This window comes from Ochlerotatus camptorhynchus, unplaced genomic scaffold (assembly GCF_037179485.1).
Source record: "Ochlerotatus camptorhynchus isolate MF236.1 unplaced genomic scaffold, CSIRO-AGI_Acam_v1.1 ptg000089l, whole genome shotgun sequence".
NCBI classification, from domain to species: Eukaryota; Metazoa; Arthropoda; class Insecta; order Diptera; family Culicidae; genus Ochlerotatus; species Ochlerotatus camptorhynchus.
In genome coordinates, this window is record NW_027040579.1 from 2,116,113 (window position 1) to 2,137,223 (window position 21,111).

Here is a 21,111-nt window from a genome sequence, read left to right on the forward strand (position 1 = left end):
AAATAAATAAATAAATAAATAAATAAATAAATAAATAAATAAATAAATAAACAAATAAATAAATAAATAAATAAAAAAATAAAAAAAAAAAATAAGCAAATAAATAAATAAAAAGATAAATAAATAAATTATTAAATAAATAAATAAATAAACTAGAAGATTAAGTGTATTTTAAACCGATTCGAATATGAATATGACATTAAATCTGGTTTTGAAAGTATGTGCATAGGCAAAAAGTGAGGTTATGCGACGCCACAGACTTTACAGAAGACACGGAAAAGCTTAGTTTCGGAGTTATTAATTTTATCCCGCTGGATTGCACTTCTGGCCCATAGTGCAGTGTTTGAAACAAATTTTAACCTATGCTTTTGGCTTCGTTGCTACAAAGAAAGCTTATCCGTGTTCACGTAAAGTTGAAGACCATATATACACGCATTTAAATGTGGACAAAATCTTCTTCAAATCCATAGTAGCATTCGAATAAGCATAACTTCAAGTTCAGCAGTCCCAGGCTAAATAGCGAAAAAAATGATCTTATTTTAAATTTTACCTCTCTGAAATCCATGAAACTTTGCATAATTGTTCGCTAAGGGCAATGTACCAAGTTTGCACTGAAAATCGGCCATTTCGACTCATGCCAATAGTTCAATGGCGTATTTTATATTTGCCAATAAATCATGGCACGAAAACGACTCATCTTACTGAAATGACGTTAGAGGCAAAGTTGTAGGAAACTGGATGGCATTTGCAAAAAAAAACCCGGCGTGAGCCACAATGGCCGAATTTCAGTACAAACTTGGTTTCTTGGTGAACAGAAGTGTCATGAAATTCGGAGAGTGAAAAAACAAATCAATTCGTCCGTTAGTGTGGAACTGCTCTGCTTCCCAGTAATCTCTGTCCTAAAACCAATTTAATTGAATAATTAATCTTTGTTTCATCTCCTTCACTCCCCTACCCACAGATATCGAGCGTCACATCCATGTCCTTCCTGTCGGATGAAAACCTGACATTCCACCGCTTTTCCGATGGCACAATTTCGTTCACGACGGAACGGAAAAAGTCCGCAGAGGGTGTCCTTGGCAATGGGCTCGGCAAACCGGGCCAAACTCTAACCATCGACCGAGCGACCCACCGGAAGCAACCCTATAATCCCACATCGTCGACTCCGATCTGGACCACCCATACGGCATTCAACAACTATACCAGTAACACCATTTCCAACAGCAATCACAGCGGTAGCAGTATTACCGATAACAACGCCACTACGACCACGGCTGGAATTCCCACGGCCAGTGATCTGCGGTATCTGTCCTCACCGACCAATGCCAACAACGTCAGTGTAATGCACAATGGGTCCACCGTGAAGCTCCTGTCGACCAAAGTCACCTCCCAGACCAACGTAGCCGCTGAGAGCGATGATCAGTCAAACAAACAGGTGAGTCATAAACGTTACTTTTATTATCGTCGACGCCGTCGCCGTCGATGTCGTTTTCCGCAATCGACGTGATAATGTGAATTTAATTTGCACAAAAGCCACCGTTCAACACTTTCTTTCGCTGCTTTTGCAGCCAGGTACGGGTTTGTTTGTGTCTCTTTCTGCGAGCTATTACGTCAAATATGACCTGGATAGTGATTATGATAATGTGTATGATGATGAAGATGCAAGAAAACGAGATGAAACGACAATAATTGTAATTGTTTTCCCGTGGTATAAAGCGGGAGCCCTACTTTTGGCGCTTCCTTGCTCAAGTTTTTTCTCCACTTATGATGATTAAATTGGTCACATCATTGCTTCATACGATGGTTAATAGTACATGGATGTTTCATAATGAAAAGAGATTTAAGTTTTATGGATTTTATTACTTTTCACCTACTGATATTTGCGGTTGTTTGTTTTGATTGATGATTGAGTTCATCCTTCTCATATAAATATTATACCGATTTCAAATTATGCCCGCTCGCAACAGGTTGCAAATTACTCCCACGTCACAACTAACTCATAGCATCAGAATCCAACAAGCAACTTCCGACTAATCACTCTCCAAGAGCAACAACCTCCATACAGCACACGCATCCACACAAACACAGGGTCGAGCTTTTGATTTGATTAGTATTTCCCGGAAGCACACGACCAGCTTCCACTACGAAAGTCAATCGTCATGGTTGCCATGTTCGTCGAATGGTATGCACTTCCAAAAATAAGCAACGGGAATAATCGGTGTGTACAACGTTGGGGAGAACAGGCCAAAATGCACCCATGGGATAAAATGCCCACTTGCAGAAAAACAACGAAAACATTTCCTCAGATGCTTTTCTCGAGTAACGGGAGCCGATTGCAGTGGAAGGTCATAATGTATGAACTGAGAAAGCAACTCTTGGAGAACGCCTCAAGATCTTGCAACCAGTTTTGCGATCTGCAGTGATCACGACATTTTGGAATATTTTTCATAAGTTGTGTTTTATTGACTTTAACTTTGGTGAAATCCAAAAAATTTTACCAGCTTGTAGTTTAGTGATCTAACAAAGATAAATACGGGAAAACTCAACAAATGCCATTTAGAAAACCTTTTGTTCAATTATTGCAATTATTTTATTCAAATTCATTCTAAAAATTCGGCATCACTGCATATGAACACAAAAGTTCTCGCTTAACTTTTTTAAATGTCCTAAGTAACAAACGTTATCAAATCAAGTTAATCGATACAAACTATTGCTGTTCTATCATTGTATGTGTTACAAAAAACACCCTCTAAACTTACTTTTATTTATTTAAGATAATCATAGGTCAAAAACAGTCCAATGTACAGTTTGGAATGATGGGTGCTCATTTTCTAAAGTTTTAAGGGTACCTGCAATTTTTAGTGAGACGAATTACTGATGTTGCATTGTTGTCCTTATATCTTAAATTTAATCGATATATTATATGCTGATAATCATCATCCAGAAAATGCGAAGTGGCATTTGATATGCGCATGCAGTATCATTCAAATTAACGGGGGTTCATAGTATGAGTAAACATTACTCTATTAACGTATAATGTTAAATATAAGATCATTTTAAAATTTGTAGGAATAATTAGCTATCTTTATTAAAAATATTTTTAGCCAGAACTGGTACATCTCCAGGGATTTGTAGGCAAAGTTTGAAATACACGTGATTTTATGTATCGTATGTTGCATGACGGATTTTTTGCTAAACAATTTGATCAATGCTGTGTATTTGTGGCAGCACATAAATCCTATGAACACATAAACTATACGCACATTTTTAAGAGAAGTAACGGGGGGTAAATCGAAAATCTAAAATTGCGACCGCCACGAAAAGGTGTAAAACTTTGAACGCTTATAACTTTGTCATTTATAGATAAAATTGAAATCCAAATACACCAATCGATAGGAAATACCTTTCGTAGCTGTTGCAATAAACGTTTTTTCAATAATTAAAAAAAAAACTGTTTTAACAATGGACAAATAAAAAGTGATAATGTTATCACTGTTTTCATGAAATAAACGTTCTCCCCAAACCAGTCCTCATAATCGAGTACAATTTGGTTGCACATCGTGCTGCTTGAATCTGAAAAGCTATAAATCAGCGCTGCTAATGTGCCTTAACTCATTTTCGCTTCGGACGGCGAGTAAGCAGGTAGCAGCAGTGGTTGAGCTACCAGTTACGCCAAATCGACGATCAAATGCGTTGTTTACAAAAGCTGATACGTTCGAAAAAGTAATCGAGAAATACTTCGTGGGCTGTTGCCAATTGCCGAGTTTTTTTATCGTGACATTTCGAAAGTTATTTTCAATGTTCGAAAATGCCGGGAATTGATCAGTTTTCAAACAGAGCTCAGCCACGGTTACCAAAATTTTACTTCTAGTCGGTCCGAAATAACCACGCTCGTTAGCAGAGTTATTCGTTAACTCATGTGTCACTTTTAACCACGAGATAAATTTAACTCGCCCATTGCGACACAGCCTTGGAAGTAAAATTAGGGATATCTATAAATTACGTATATATTTTTATGACCAATTAACTCCCCTTCCCCCGCGGAGCGTGTTTTGCAATACACCTAATACATGGCCTGTCCCAACTTCTGAAACCCCTCTCCTCCCTCAACTACTACGTTATTTATGAAAGTTCCCACTGAGCAACACTGAAAATCAGCAGCACACCACACAAAACGGGTTGGACAATTTTGGTATTAATCATCAATATTTCGCGATCAGAACATTTTAGCTTGAAATCCCTCCATAGTATTTTTTTTTTATTTGTTCAAACGGTAGCTAAAAGATGTACCGAGAACTTATTGGAGGGATTCTTGGCTAATTGGTATCATCTCGATCAACTGTGAAATGTTTCATAACATTGATGCAAAATTGTGCACTCCGTGGCGTGATCAGAGATTTTATGCCTCAGAACATCCCGGCGGCGCCGACTGGGATTGAACCCAGGCCTGCTGGAGTGAGAGGTAATCACGCTTACCACTACACCACCGGCGCTGCTATTTGGTAGTTGTTCCGTGCAATTCGCATTTGCAATTAGCGAGAAATAGTTCCCAATCATGAAAAATCATCGTTTGGAGTTCGAAATCACTCGGTCTTCGTAGAAAACATTATGGCGAACTAGGGGAATTTACGTATTCTCGTCAATCTAAGCAGCGTCCGAACTTCTATTAGCGATTTCTCAGCGTCACACACATACATGACAGGTTTGTTTGTTGACATTTATCTGCTGCTTGCTGTTCTACCAATTCCAATCGACAGAATTGATCAAAACGGGTTGAACATGTTTTTACAACGCTCCAAACTTCTCAAGTGAGAGTGACTATTGTCGGCAGTCTCTTTTTCTTCGGCACCCTTTCCATTTGAAATGCGTGTTAACCAGCTGTTCTATTATCGGCAACTCGAAATCAGCCGTATTTTGTAGTATGTATATTTCATTTAAAGAAAAATATGGTATAACAGGAATTCACAGTCGTAAAAATGTAATCAGATTGAAACTGAAAAGGTAAGGAATCGGCTTAATACATTCAGCGAAGAGTTTTGATGGGAAAATACAGTGAAATAAACGTTTCAATTTCGGTTGCCGAAAACAGTGAATGGGTGCCGAAGCCATAATTTACCCTATATTTAATTACTTTTTCCTTAATTTATGCTTCCATACACTATCAATTCACAATTTTTCATAAACGGTGCGTTTTGCACCACCGTACCCTGCCAACAACACAGAAGGAACTGATATAAGTGGGTGGATGTGCTTTGCCAAAATGCCTATTGGAATGACCGTTGTCGGAATGATAGCCGAATGCGAAAACAAGTGGAAAGAAGAAATGGTGATCAAAATGGAACAGGACGTAGCATGTGTTTTGGCTTTGATTTGTCTACGTTCATTGATTGACTTTTTGACAGAAGATTGAATTGGCCGTTCGTATCATTTCGCCTTTGTTGTATTCTTGGAATCAAGATTCGAATGCTAGAGTCTATACTATGGTGACTGGTGGAAACATGTTGGATGACACTTGTAGCACAACTGTATCTTGATTGTAAGAGGAATGACATGTCAATGGAATTTTACAAATTTGATTGGATTTAGTAATAAGGCCACACTTCCGCACAGTGATTTGAAACACAAACATTGTAGATGTATGTAAATTGTGAAAAAGGTGCTGTTGAAAACTGTTCATATGAGTTCATCCTCAAAATAAAAACAAAATATCTACCACGATTTGTACCTAGCCAATTTTTATGTATCATACAAAGTTGTTTGTAATAATTTTTGCTACGTATTTGCCCAACATTCGGATAAGTTATATTTTACATCTCACTTGGGCTTTAATCACAAACCTCAAACCTTCAATGTGGAGATCGAAAATTTCGTTACCATTAACAATACTGAAGACGTCATAATGAAACACCACTGCTCACTTCTATGTAAAACTAACCAGGGAATCGTTTGGGCTAGATCTCATAGACGGTAGACGATGAAAAATACCCGTTTTACCCCAATTTCCCTGCCATCGTACACACTTCGAAATACCGTAAAACGGGGTAGCATTGATAGTTTTTCAAAGTATATTCTAAATATGTTTTAAAGCAATTAATATTTTTCAATTTTTTTGTAAACAAGAATTGAGGATCCTAGAGTCAATAAGTCAAAAATATGTTTAACGGAAATTAAAGCATTTGCACTATTTTTTTTAGTCTTGAGTCCGAACATCAGTATTTTGATTTGGGGTTACTTTGATAATACCCCGTTCACATTACAGCGTATATCACGTGATATACGCTGTCTTGTAATCAGGCTTGGCTTTTACTCGCACGTGTTCCTAGGAAGTGTATGTGTTGACCCACACGCCGAGAAGAAAACACGATGCACGCGGAAAAAACTTTCGTTGCTCGCCGTGTACGAACGCTCTAACCAGTGATGCCACATATACAGATTTATCTGTAATCATACAGATTTTTGTCAATATTTTGATACAGATATCTGTATATACAGATTACAGATTTTTGAAAAATATACAGATTTTTCAGATTTTTCAAATAAGGGGAAAATATGTTATGCTATTTTTTATATTTTTTTAATTCCGAATAATAATCTTTTCTTTCTTTTGAACAGCTTGAATTTAATCTGAGCATCAAACCCAAATCGTCTTTTTCACTAAATAAATTATTATTGTTTTAGCTTCAAATGGACTTGGAATCTTTTGAATGGACTTCTGATGTTCAGATGCTCTGATTTCTCTTTGGAAGAAATAGTAGTTTCCCTTTTTATTTGTCGAAGAGTCAACTGGGTATATTGATATTTGATTAACAAAATTTCAAAAATGAAGGGCTATCAACTCTGTACACTGTGCTGAAACACAGCATGGCACATTGTTCAGCACATAAGGACATGCTTTGACAAGTTGGACACAAACAATATAATATAAAACGGCATCACTGTTTAGTGTTGACATTTTTCGACCATTTCTAAGGTTTACTACTCGGGTCAATACTTTGTTTACTCACAAACGAAACTAGTGAGAGAATGTTTATGTATGACTGGTGATACATGGATTCAATTAAGAAGTTGTAAACGACAAACAGATACCCACCGGTGTTGGGGATCATTCGAACAATTCTGTAAGTATTGTCTGAATCGTGAATCTCTTCAAACCTAGCAAAACTAAGTCCGTCTCTTTCGAATCACAGCAAAAAAAAAACCACAAGGATTGTGTTTTCATCTAGAATAGCTTCTATCAGGGCCTCACTTCAGTTGAGTTTATCTATGTACACCATGGCCGGTCCAGAGTGCCTTGTCTATACGGCAGTCAAGACGGATGAAATCATTGTAAAAAATGCTCGATGGCCACACCAACAATTTTATCAATATCAAGTAAATGGATCCCAACTATACAACGGGGATGGCAGAACATCTACACTATGCTATTATTCGTATGAAAAGAAGAGTAACATCCGTGCATCCTGCGTAGTTCAGATTTAATTGTGGAACGATGAGCATCGAGCATCTATAGTTTGATGAATCTTCATATTCACTATTGGAAAAGTTCACTAGGTCTCACAAACTTTTTCCTTGATAAACTTCGTGAAATATCGTGAAAATTTTCCAACGCTGCTCACATTCTAGCTCACATGCTGTTCCACTGGAGGCTTTAAAGGGTGCTTCTTATTTTTGATCATAACATTTGATACTGTCGTGTGTATCCAATCTCGAAGCGTACAACGAAGGATCAGAGCAGGATCTTCTGCGAGAGTTGAGGTACATCAACAATTTTGTTATGCATAATGAACAATAAAGAATAAAACAAGCTTATCATAGGGGGCGGCCAGATTTGACTCCCGGTCTTGCCGAGTATCTTCGGGACGGAAATTTTCATATTTTCTCCTGCGTTTTTTCTCGGATATTATTGTCAGTCATTAGTCTTAATTGGTGTGGACTGGATTGGGCGGAATATTCTCGAGTTCTATACAGATCTAAGGTTCCTGATAAAGCGCTTCCGCTGAAGTCTGTGGTGGCTGAGAATCCTATTTTCATGACAGTTCTTCAGGGGACGGCATCATAATCAACGATACGATAGACTTGGGTTATATCTGTGAGGACACGCACTTCTGAGTAGATCAGATGATTTAAAACTGGTTTGAAGATGTTGCTCCTAGCGTGGGATTGAACTATGCTACAACACCGTAAAGGTTTGATGGTTTGCAGTTCCTCTTCCACCTCCCGATCCGATAACGCTTCAATGAAAATGAAGGTGACATGATCCATCAGAGAAATTGAGTAGTAAACAAAAATTACAAAAATCAAAACTTTCAGGGTTGTCAAACACCTTGATAAGCATAATTTAATTGTTCTTGATAGGTACGTTCGGCAGAGCGCTTGGCACAGCTTTTGACACAACTAATAACTCGTCACGAATTATGGTTTGCAGAGTTGAACACCCCTTGGAATATTGCATACAATTCGATTAAACTTTCAGTAAGAGTTTTGTGTTAAAACTTATTGAAAATTTACGGAGTTGAAAAAAAATACAAATGTCCAGATAAAGGTTTTCGTAAATAAAGACATACAAAAAATAAAATTCTAGAAAATTGTGATAGTTACTTCATTAAGAAAATCTTCAGCCGAAAACAGATTCGCCTCTCACAACTGGAACTTAATCTTTTGTTTTTTCAATCTGTAGAAAAGATACAAAAATATAAAAAAATATTGTAGGATTTCGAGATTTTTTAAAAAACCAAATTCTTTAGAAAGCAAATATTAGTAATTTTTCGAGATTCTTAACTTTGAACACAGTCCTTCTGAACTATGAATTAACTCAATGGAGATTTCCGTAAAGCTCCACTAAGACCATGATAAAGACATTTTACAGATTTGTTTACAGATTTTTGTCAGTAAGGTACAGATTTAAAAGGTTTTTTGCGATAAAAATACAGATTGAAAATCGAAAAAATGTGGCATCACTGGCTCTAACGGAGAGCAGGAGCATTCCCTATCGTGCACGAACGTAAAACGAAGAGAGAGAGAGAGAGAGAGAGAGAGAGAGAGACACGGAGGAGAACAGTGTACGATCCTGGCAGTACGTTTCGGGGTCTTAGATTTCCGAAATCATTTGTCGTAGTCAGTTCATATCGAAAAGCGTATCCGTATGCTGTGGTTAGAACCATCATTGCCCCTGGACGAAGATGTGGTTGCATGGTGAAACAAGAACCGAAAAATCAATCCTGAAATGGCTATGCTTGCAGAGCCAGTGTTGCAGATGCCTCGCACGCAAGTGTCTGTCGAACGCGCTTTTAACAGCCTTGGTCAAATAATGACCAAACATCGAACTAAATTGGGATCGGCCACGTTTGAAAAGATACTATTTGTTAGAGCAAATGGTAATATTATTGATAATATTTACTTTAACTATAAGGTTAAGGTATGTTACTTCATTAACGAAATTTCCAGTCGGAAACAGATTTGTCTCTTACAACTGGTTCTTCATGTTTTGTATTTTCAGACAGTAGAAGCGATACAAAACACTTTAAAAAATCAAGATTGTAGGATTTCAAGATTTTTAAAATACTCAAATTCTTTAGAAAGCAAACTTTAGTCATTTATCATGATTCTAAACATTGAACAAACTCCTTCTAAACTATGAATTTGCTCAATGGAGGTTTACGTGAATCCGCACTGAGACCATAATACAGAAATTATACAGATTTTTGATTAGTCAGATAGAGATTAAAAAGATTTTTTGCGATGAAAATACAGATTTAAATCTCAAAAGATGAGGCAACTGGACAGTGCACAAAGCACAGGGAATGCGCCAGCTGTTATGAGGTAAGGAAAATGCGCAACACAATCGCTTCAGCGAGCGTGCTCTTGCTCTGGTAAAAAAGCTGAGTGTAGCCAAGTGTAAAACTTCGGGATTTCTCATTTGCCGAAGTGTATGCGATGTATTGCACTCTCGCACTCACGTGCAATCGGTGCGCTTGAACCTCTGGTGTAGAGTAAGGCGACCTACGGTGCGCGCACCATTTTGTTGGATGCGGTGCACATAGCAGATACACTTTTCTCTTTACTCACACCGAGGAGAGAACCAGCGATACTGATATCACTGGAAATCCTATGTATGAGTGCTCATTGCAAGACAGCCTATATTACGTGATATAGGCTGTAATGTGAACGGGGTATGTGTATCATGTATTTATGTATGTATGCTCGATGAATGTAGAAGAAAATGCGTGAAACTCAAGTAATTTAGTTCTTGAAATATGAAACCTAGAATTACTAGATAATCAGAAAACACCATAATCAATAAGAATACAACATTGCATGTGTGATGGCTATATAGGAAATACATTTCATAAGTGATGGTTTGAATGCTTTTTCAAATAGATGAAAAACAAGATTTAATATGTTTGTAAAATATGTAGCACATACTATACAAAAACTATAAACCATATCAATGGAAACAACCTAAGCTACAATATGGAACCAATGTTTTTTATTTGGAAAAAAGCGCAGAAAGTAAATGTAATCATTATATTCTACTATCAAACTTACCCGCATTATCAAAGATACCCCGTTGTACGGTACCTAATCTTACACGTGACGGAATCCATCTTTGACATAAAGGATGAGACGTAAACAAACATGTCATGTAAAATTAAATGCTCGGAGACTGAAAAGTTCGGTACTCGACGAAACGTACGTTTGATTGAGCTGAATTTCACGTCTATTATGACTCAATTTTATGTCAAAACTGACGCTCGTATATGTCAGTCTCAGAGCACCTAAATTTACATGTGTAGTGTGTAGATGCAAACTAATAAATTTCGTATTTTTTGCATAACAGTAAAACTATACTAATCTTCTGTAAAAATGTCGGAGAATCAATTGACCTAAGTAGTTTTGATCTCTGACGCTGTTGAAGACCTCAATTTTCGCACATGGATACTTAATGCAGATTATTTCAGCATTTTAATGTTTTCGCAAATCATACGAAATTGTTTTGCCTCAATTTTCGCATATGGATACTTAATGCAGATTATTTCAGCATTTTAATGTTTTCGCAAATCATACGAAATTGTTTAGTTTTCGTCAACAATTGTAGGGAAATTTGGGCAAAACGGACATCTCCCATCGTCTGCCGTTCATGTGCTCTAGCTCAACCGATTTCCATGATATGTTTACATAGCAGTAGAAGTGTTTCATCCACTCAATCCGATTGCGTTTCGAGAAAAACAATTAAGGGTAACTATTGCCGAACTTTTACCAGCTTGCACTGTTGCGCTGTAGGCATCTTAAAGAACTTATTTCTGCAATACTTCGGATGAAAGTTGACAGGGTTTTGGGGAGAAGTCTTCAGAATTTCGAAAAGATGTCCACAGGATGCCACGCAGAAGATCTCCGATACTTTGGGAAAGCCCACATGACTTCGGATAGAAGTTCACGGGTTCCAGTAGGTGTCCACGGGGCTTTGAGGAAGCTTTCAGGTATTGAAAGTCCGTTGGGCTTTGGATGAAGTCCATAGAACATATAGAAGAACTTAATAAAAGTGAATTCTTAAATAAGTCCATATGACTTATAGGAGGATATAATAGACCTTCCGCAAGAAGTTCACAGTAAGCGGCGCCGGTTGTGTAGTGATAAGCGTGATAACCTCTCACCCCAAAAGGCCTGGGTTTAATCCCAGTTGGCGCCGCAGGAATTTTCTGGGGCATACAATCTCTGAATCAATCTAAGCTAAAGAGATTGGAAAGAAGTTCACCCAACAAACATTGCAAGCTGAATAAAATCTTATTCAGGCCAAAATATGCTTCTTCAGCTAAAAAATAGCTTATTCAGTTTTTAATCAGCTCAAATTGTTTGTTGGGCATGGAACTGAAAATAAATTCAAGAATCCTTGTGAAAGCATAGGAAACTTCTTTTCAGGCAACTTTGTCGAATTTTAGACATTAACGTTGATATTTACGGAATTGTTTATAAGATTAGTATATTTAAAGTTTTCTAGATCTTTACGTAGATCAATTACTATTCTGATGATCTGTAACTGACCAAAAATTCAAATATTATAGCTCAAATACTCTCCCTGATATTGATATGTAATTATTCTAAAATTTTCCAGCTGATCGTAGATTTTCATGAAGTTTTCTGGATAGTTTTCAAGAAATCAGGTAGATTATGTAATATTCTGATTTGAAAATTATATTGACCTGTAGATCTCTCTGAAACTGTTGGAATAGGATGCAAAGTGGACAATAGCATTTTTAGTGTGAAGAAAATGACAGTGTTCATTTCCTCCTAGACTCCAATTGTCAAACACTGCATTGTCAAGATTTATCAAGTATGATTGTTCAACAAACAGATTTTGATTTTTAACATAATGCAAAGTCAAAATTTCCAAGAAAGAGCTTGTATAGCAAAAATCTTCACTTTTCTGCTAAAAATTCTTCTTTATATGTCTCAATTTTTACTTGTCTTCAAAAATCTTCACAAAACATGAAATGTCTTCGAAACGAAGACATATCTTCAAATCTGGCATCCCTACTTCCTAGCAAGGAAGCTTCAGGGAGGAGACAAAACTCTCAGGAAAAGTCAGAATAAAACTTCCAGAGAAAGTAAGAACAACGTCTGAGGGAAGTTGGAAAACAACTTTTATGAGATGATTGGAGAATCTTTTAGGGAAAGTTGGAAAATCCTTCTAAAGGAGGATGGACCTGGCGGAGTGGCTATCATCCATCCCTGTCACGTCAAAGTCACATGTTCAAATCTCACAAGTCACGAATGATTCCAGACAAGTCACGAATGATCCAAGGGTGTTAAAGTGACCATAATAAAAAAACATCTTCTAGGGATGACTACTCAAAACAAGCGGAGGAAGTTGATACTATTTTTCAATGACAGTTACTGGTGGAATTTTCAAGAAGCTTCTGGTGGAAGTAGATTAAAACTTCTAGGAGAAATCGGAAGAATTTACCTGGAAAAGTCAGGACAAGATTATGGAGGAAATCAGAAGATACATCCGAGCAAAGTAGGTGGAAACTTCTGGAAAAAGTCGTAATAATTTTCCAAGGGAAGTCTTGAAGTAATTTATACGAAAATATTCATATTAGTATTGAATTAATTAAACTATTTAATACTCAATGGAAGCTTCTTATAGTTATTAAATAATGTGCGATTCAAGAATAAATAACCATAAATGCTTATACAAACAATGATTCAAACCAAGATGATCAGTCGAAAATGCTAACTTTCTCAACCAATTCACATGTCGCACAGGTAGGGTAACGTTTTCTCAACTTGATGGTGGTGTTAGTTTGCGTAGACGAGCTAGAAGCTTTGAAAAACTGACATTTGAATCAATGTTTACAAAAGCAGATGGCTATTTGACAATTTATCTTTGAATCACTTGCAAGAAAATCTTTGAATTAGTGAAGATACTTCTTATCTAAAAATTGAGCGTACAGCAGTCCCTAAATTAAAAAAAAAATCAGCTGCACGTACACAATTTGAAAAGTTAGATTTCTGATTGTATAGCTGCTGGCTCATCAAAAATTGATCGGTTTTAGCAATAGAATTGGGGTTATTTAGTTGAGTGTGTAATAGGTAACAATTATTTAAAAAAAAACTTATAAAAAAAAAACAATTTTGTTAAGTACAATGAACCAAGCTTTTTAAAATGTTGCTCATTTGCAAAGTTGAAAATCGAGCGTTTTGGCTTTAAAAAAATACAGCGCTCAGAGGACAACGGACAGGATGATTTGCAAACACATCAGCGGCGACGGTGGTGTAGTGGTAAGCGTGATTTCCTCTCACCCTAGCAGGCCTGGGTTCAATCCCAGTTGGCGCCGCCGGGATGTTCTGAGGCATAACATCTCTGATCGCGTCTTTCTTCGGAAGGGAAGTAAAGCCGTTGGTCCCGTTGCTTCATGAATTATGGGTCGATAAGCATTGGTGCTCAGCACGGAAAACAAGATCAACGGAAAACAAATCAAGAAAAAAAAACTTGCCAATACTTTAGATTTGTAATTCATTTGTTGGTAGGGGAAACTTCCTGCACCCCGAAATGGACAATTTTCGGTTTCCACCCTTTACCAATGTTCGTAGCACCTCTGATAGGGATGACTATGTTTCCACCTCGTTGTCAACTAGAACAGCAAATGACGGTCGATAGAATTATTTGCATCATCGTTTTGGATGATTTGCGATATAAGACTGAACCAATACTATATGTATTTCAATTTTGAATGACAATCATTCCATAGAGAGCATTACGTATTTCAACTGAGGTCCGGTCGCTTCTCGTATCAATGTTCATCCTGTATTCGAGAGGAGCATCATCTGAATACAAAACAACCGTCATCCGGTTGCAGCTCTCATTCGAAAAAGTGATTTTGATGTTTCCATTTGAATGGTCTGAGGTTTCATTCGAACAGAGGATGATGTTTTGGTACAATGTTCTTCGAGTAGAAAAAAAAAACAATAATATCAATTCAATTGTACACACTGAATTCAGAATCACGGTAAAATTTTCGGATTTTAGAACAGCTGAAAAAGTCTATGAAGTAACACACACTTAGATTGAATGTAATAACTCAGGGCAGAAGTAACCGTTGAAATACTGATGATGGTGCAGCACGCAACACCACCCTACTGTTTTTTTTCTGAGATTACCCTCGTCATGACGAGAGAATCAAACAATAGTTAGGTAAAGAAGAGTTGCGGTAAACTTTAGGTATGATCAACATCGCTAGAACTGTCCCCGACCGCAGACAGTATATGAGCAAGTCAAACGCCTGCGGATTTGACGAAATATCTCGAGTCACCTCACCCATTAAGTGAGCTAGGCAAAGGAGTGCGCATTTGATTAGTATTTTCGCCAGGGTATATCAACTTCAATCGACAAACAAATTGATACAATGAAGAGGCTGCTTACTTTCTTTTTCTCAGTCAATCGCATAAACCCACAGTGACCAGTAATTTGATCTATTGTGGTATACCCCGTGTCCTTAGTTTAGTGCTTGTTGTATTAATCCATCACTATTGAGAATTGATGAAGTTCAGTGCCTTACCGTTTTTGGCAACATATGATTTTTGTTTTCTACACTTTCTAGAAAATCCATCGAACGCTTAATTCCATTTCTGATATCACTAGACCCCTCTTTAAGGTTCCTATCTACTTGGAATTTCATGAAAAATTCCCCAGCAAGCGCTAGCACAAATTTGAAGCAAGAATTAGTTGATGAAATCTTGTTGCCAAAAACGGGAAGGCACTGTATTCTGATTTAATTCAATTACCATTCTTGCCTTTATCGCAATAATCCGACACTAATTGTAAGGTCCTGCTCTTTATACTCTTCAGAGTCAGTCCCTTTGTCAGTCTTAACCACTTAGATGAAAAATTAACTAATTCGTTTTTTCCTTGTTTCAAGATCATCCTCGGTGGACAAAGCCGAGTCTTGTCACTATCAACAAGGCATAAAAAGTAAAAAGGACTAAGATGTGTTCCTTTTATTACAAAAACAGTCCTGTTCCCATAGTTTGAAGTAGTTAAAACTAGGAATCGGTGGTAGATCTTAATGCCCGTAACGCACCACGAAAAGATAATCTACCAGGCGTTACTGGACGCTCGGCTTTGATAGGTTCGTCTTTCATGAAACACATCAACAGAGGTTTCATGACGTATATGACGGAAAATGAAAACATATATTTAAAGCATTTCCCACATGAAAACACTTGATCATTACACGTAATATGATCAATTTATCTACCATCCATGTCGCATTATCGCATGTTAAACAAATTGAAACAGAGCCCGAGCAAAGTCGGTTAACAAAATGAAAGCAAATCTATATTAAAGTGTGCAGTTGCTATCATAATGAAAACTCATTTTGATTTCAAATGTTGCAACATAAGTCTGATATCATATTGTGCTTTCATTATGCAGTCAAAACTTTTTAAATGAAAGCAACTTAACTTGAAATTCTGCTGTTTACGTCTTGTTTAAAATTTAATTGAAATTCATCTGTCGTTGAACTAATAATTCTTGTTTATTTGATTTGTTTAACACATTTTAGGTCATTCGTGACTTGCCCGGGTAAGATTAGAGCCCAAGTCTTTCAGCTTGAGAAACATGAATGGTAACCATTTACTCCAGGCCCGTATTCAGTTGAACATTATGAATGCAAAATCAGTAAACAAATTGATTTCATTGAAAGCAGGGTTAGTTTTCCGTTTGCTTCAACAGTGTAAAATTTTGCTCTCATTTTTGCTGTGTTAACCGTTAAGTCAACCAAAATGAGATCAACTGGAGTATTCAAAATAAGTTACATCATAACAGCAAATTTTGATTTCAATTTGATCTTCAGCTTTGCTCGGGAGATGACTGGGAAGTGTGAAAAAGCGTCTAGGGAAAGAAATTGAAAGTCAAAGTTTCTTTTCACTCGGAAATCGATGATACTTTCATAGAAAGCGATGAGCAAAGCAAGGACGAGATGATCCATACCCGAGCAAAGTTAGAGATCAAATTGAAATCAGATGTAACTTATTTTGAATACTCGATTTGATATCATTTTGGTTGACTTCACGGTTAACACAGCAAAAATGAGAGCAAAATTTTACACTGTTGAATCAAACGGAAAACTAATTCTGCTTTCAATTAAATAAATTTGATTACTGATTTTGCATTCATAATGTTTGACTGAATACGGGCCTGTCGTAAATGGTTAGCATCCATGTTTATCACGCTGAAAGATTTGAGCTCAAATGTCACCTCGGGCTAGTCACGAATGACCTAAAATGTGTTAAACAAAACAAATAAACAATAATTGTTAGTTCAACGACAGATGCACATAAATCAAATTTTAAACAAGAAATTAACAGCAGAACTTCAAGTTAAGTTGCTTTGATTTAAAAAGTCTTAACTGCATAATGAAAGCACAACATGATATCAGACTTCTGTCGCGACAATTGAAATCATAATGAGTTTTCATTATGATAGAAACTGCAAACTTTAATATCGATTTGCTTTCATTTTTTTAACCGACTTTGCTCGGGTAGCCAGCCTTTCGTTCTAAATGTGCTTCCGTTTCATTTTCCTTTCGTGCTGATAGTCTAGCTAGGCGTTATAGAAATGGTGCGTTAAAGACGTTGTATGGAAAAAACAAAACTAGAGTTCACTTTAGAGCTTCGAAAATGTAGAGCCCTTATTTTCGCATCAATGGTCCTTCGCTCAATTTCAAGAACTTCTGTTCAATTTTCACGCTGCCACACTCTACCAGAACTATCAATATATCCTCTTCAGAACATTATCTAGCTAATATTTTTTTTTTTTTGTTTATTAATTTATTTGGTAAGGCTCAACCGAATTAACTTTACAGAGCCGAGGATTCTTGGTCACTATACAATACATCTTAAAAATATAGTCAAAAGGTACAACACAATAAACACTTTATCTTCCGCTATCCAAAAAGCCTCCTCCATCAGAACTGGAGCCGCTTCCAGTAGTTTCATTGTATGGCAAATTGTTGTACGCCAACGAGGGTCAGAGCGCGTCCATTGCAGCAATGGACGCAAAACGTGGTCAGCACTCACACACTCATCACGAAACGGTTGCTTTCCAAAGTCGACGACGCATCGACCGAAAGAACTGCTGATGAAGAACAATGAGGAGGACCACACAATGGTTGCTGCCGAGAAAACAGCCGATCGCGTAGCACACATCGAGAGTGGTCTGCTTTTGTCGACAGCCGAGTGAACACTGTCTAGCTAATAAATAATCACACTAAAGCTTAATGTTGATATTAGTATAGCTAACTCTGAAAAAGTATTTTAAAATTGCGAATGACCGTTACACGTCAAAATTCAATAAAACCCGGTCATTTTATTTTTTATCATTAAATGGGGTTAACTAAACAAAGTCATCCGAACAAAGTATTTGCATCCATTGTTGTCAAGACAAAAGAAGCACTCTTAGCGAATTAATTTTTCTGCCTTCATCGGTATGAGGATGAAAATACAATGGCGCTTCAGGACATTAGGACGAAATTGAAATTAAGAGGCAGTGTTAGGGTTTTTGATCTAATTTCCGTCCTACTAAGCACAACCCGCGCTTTACCTCTCTTTTCTGAACGAGTTTAAACAAAAAAAATGGAATCTTTCTGTCAAAGATGACTTGCAAATTTATTCACCTTTCCATACGTACCGTCGGATTTGATAAAGAGTTACAAATTGTTGAGATATTGTCTAAAATCTAACACTGCTTCTTGATTCTAAATTCGTTCTACGAGTTTCAATTCTGTCCTAACGCATTGAAACGCCATTAGATTTTCTTCGTCCTACGGATAAACGTAGAAAAAGGGAATTCGCTAGGAGCGCTTCTTTTGTTTTGAGAACAATGAGCGTAAATATTTATACAATGCGCTCTAACAGGATTTATGTTGTGGCTAATGAACTAACGCATAGGAACAAACCTATTATTGATTTGTGCACGGTGAAATCATTGATATTATTGATCTTTTCTGATCGATATAACGGAAATGGGCGATTACGACGAAGTAACGCTCTACCCTATATTCTTTTACAAAATTAAAACAATTTTTAAATTCCAACGGTACGTTTGGAAAGGGAAATTTATTTAGAAGTCATCTTTAGTAGAATCGAGCAATTGTTTGTTCTATTCCGTTCCAAGAAGATAGGTAAACCGCGGGTTGTGCTTAGTAGGACCGAAATTAGATCTTAATCCTATTGTGAAAAATAAATTGCTCCGAATATTTATTTGTCTCTTAGTCTCTCAATAATCATTCTGATTCCATATTGGGTTCGTTTGAATATTTGCGCATTCAACCTGTCTTGACTGTTTAAACATTGAATTGATTCGACATTTTGTTCATGCAGCCATTTATCAATTTGAGATTGTTTTCCTTCGGTAATTGTCTTATTTTTTTGGGTAAAAAGGTAAATGAATCATAAAACAATGACGATGTTCCTTAATAAGTAAAAAAAATCTTCTTAAAATAGATCGGGTTGCTCCTTAAATGATTGATCAAAATACGTTAAAATTTTTTAAATGCTCAGTAAATATTTAAAGTACGCTCTATAAAATAGAGAAAACTGTACATTAAGCATTTGAAAATGCTCCTTACACAGCAAAAAAATAATTTTGATATCACATCAAAGTGGATGCACTACAATCATGTCGAAAATATGGTGTAATATTACTTGCTAAAAAGGACAAAATTATCATTAATACAATGCATGAACTGACATTACGCTGCTTTTACTGCATTTGTTTATTTATGTGGTCATAAAAATTACATGACATTTTCGACATGATTGTAGTGCATCCACTTTGATGTGATATCAAAATTATTTTTTTGCTGTGTAGTATGCACCGCTTTGCACCATTTTGAAGTGTAATTGTACCATATATCATCGGAAAAGCTGCTGTAGAAAGGTTAATAAGTACCATAAAATCAGCTGAAATGTTCAGTAAAAATGCACAAATGCACACAATGATTTACTGAACATTTCAGCTGATTTCATGGTACTTATTAACCTTTCTACAGCAGCTTTTCCGATGATATATAGTACAATTACACTTCAAAATGGTGCAAAGCGGTGCATACTAAGGAGCATTTTCAAATGCTTAATGTACAGTTTTCTCTATTTTAGGGAGCGTACTTTAAATATTTACTGAGCATTTTAAGATTTTTAACGTATTTTGATCAATCATTTAAGGAGCAACCCGATCTATTTTAAGGAGATTTTTTTTACTTATTAAGGATAATTTCATCTGTTTTATTGAGCAAAAGTAGGGCTGCCATTTTTTTGTATGACTAGACTTTATTCGACCTTTTGTTCCTTCGAAATTTTCAAAGACTTTTTGAACTTTTGTCCATTTTAAACTTTTTTTTTCATTTAGTGGTGTAGTGGTAAGCGTGATTACCTCTCACCCCAGCAGGCCTGGGTTCAATCCCAGTCGGTGACACCGGGCTCTTCTGAGGCATAACATCTCTGATCACGCCTTCTTTTGGAAGGGATGTAAAGCCGTTGGTCCCCGGTTCATGAGTTGATGGGTTGATAGGTAGGGTCCAGGTGTGGGAGCTGCTTCCCTGGATCGACGGAAAACAAATCAAAGAAAAAAAAAACTGTTTTCATTTGACTTCTTGTCCCATTAAGTTACATTCATTATTTTGCCAGTTAGAATTTGCATAGTTTCTATCATTTGTCCAATCGACCATTTGTTATTCAGCGTTTTGTCTTTTGACCTTTTGTTATCGGTTCTAACGTGATACTTTGCGTAAATTTACAAATTCAATACAGTAATATGGGCAGTCACAATTATGGGCCAGTTTCATTTGATTAACACACAGAACTGACTGACTCATATTATTATGACTAGCTGACCAATACTACTGGGGTGCGTTTACAAATTGCATGCAAGATTGTAGAAAATTGAGATTTTTACGTTATGTTTTGCGCAAAATTAGGTAAAGGGTGATACGGTCAAAATTTGGTCAATATCAACTTGACGTATTTCTTTCAATTTTGCATTTAAAAAACCTGAACACCCCTCATTTTGAAGGTGTGTGTGTGTAGAATGTTGCTCCTATTTTGATTTTGGAATTCACTCTTCAGTTGTCAAAATGCCGTCCAAGCAAGAAGAGCAGCGTATCAAAATTTTGCTCGCGCATCGCGAAAATCCGAGCTACTCGCACGCAAAGTTGGCAAAATCGCTAAAAGTTGCCAAATCAACCGTTACAAATGTAATTAAAGTGTTTGGGGAACGTTTGTCGACAGCCAGGAAGTCTGGATCGGGGGGAAATCGAAAACCGGAAGCCGCTGAGACGACAAAGAGAGTTGCCGGTAGTTTCAAGCGAAACCCTAACCTCTCTCTCCGAGATGCCGCAAATAAGCTGGGTGTATCGTCTACAACCGTGCATCGAGCCAAAAAACGAGCCGGACTATCGACTTACAAGAAGGTAGTGACTCCAAATCGCGATGATAAACAAAATACGACGGCCAAAGCGCGATCCCGGAGCCTGTACACGACGATGCTGACGAAGTTTGACTGCGTGGTAATGGACGACGAAACCTACGTCAAAGCCGACTACAAGCAGCTTCCGG

General features: G+C 36.9%; 1 protein-coding gene across 2 annotated transcripts in view; it reads left to right on the forward strand.

Annotated features, from left to right (window-relative positions):
• Nucleotides 1–21,111, forward strand: part of LOC135698527 (sodium- and chloride-dependent neutral and basic amino acid transporter B(0+)-like) — a 382,858-nt gene that overhangs the window by 162,711 nt on the left and 199,036 nt on the right. For both annotated transcript variants that reach the window (XM_065218542.1, XM_065218543.1), the window contains exon 3: nt 962–1,435. In XM_065218542.1, coding sequence (XP_065074614.1) covers nt 962–1,435 — 474 coding nt within the window. The remainder of the gene's footprint in view (nt 1–961; nt 1,436–21,111) is intronic.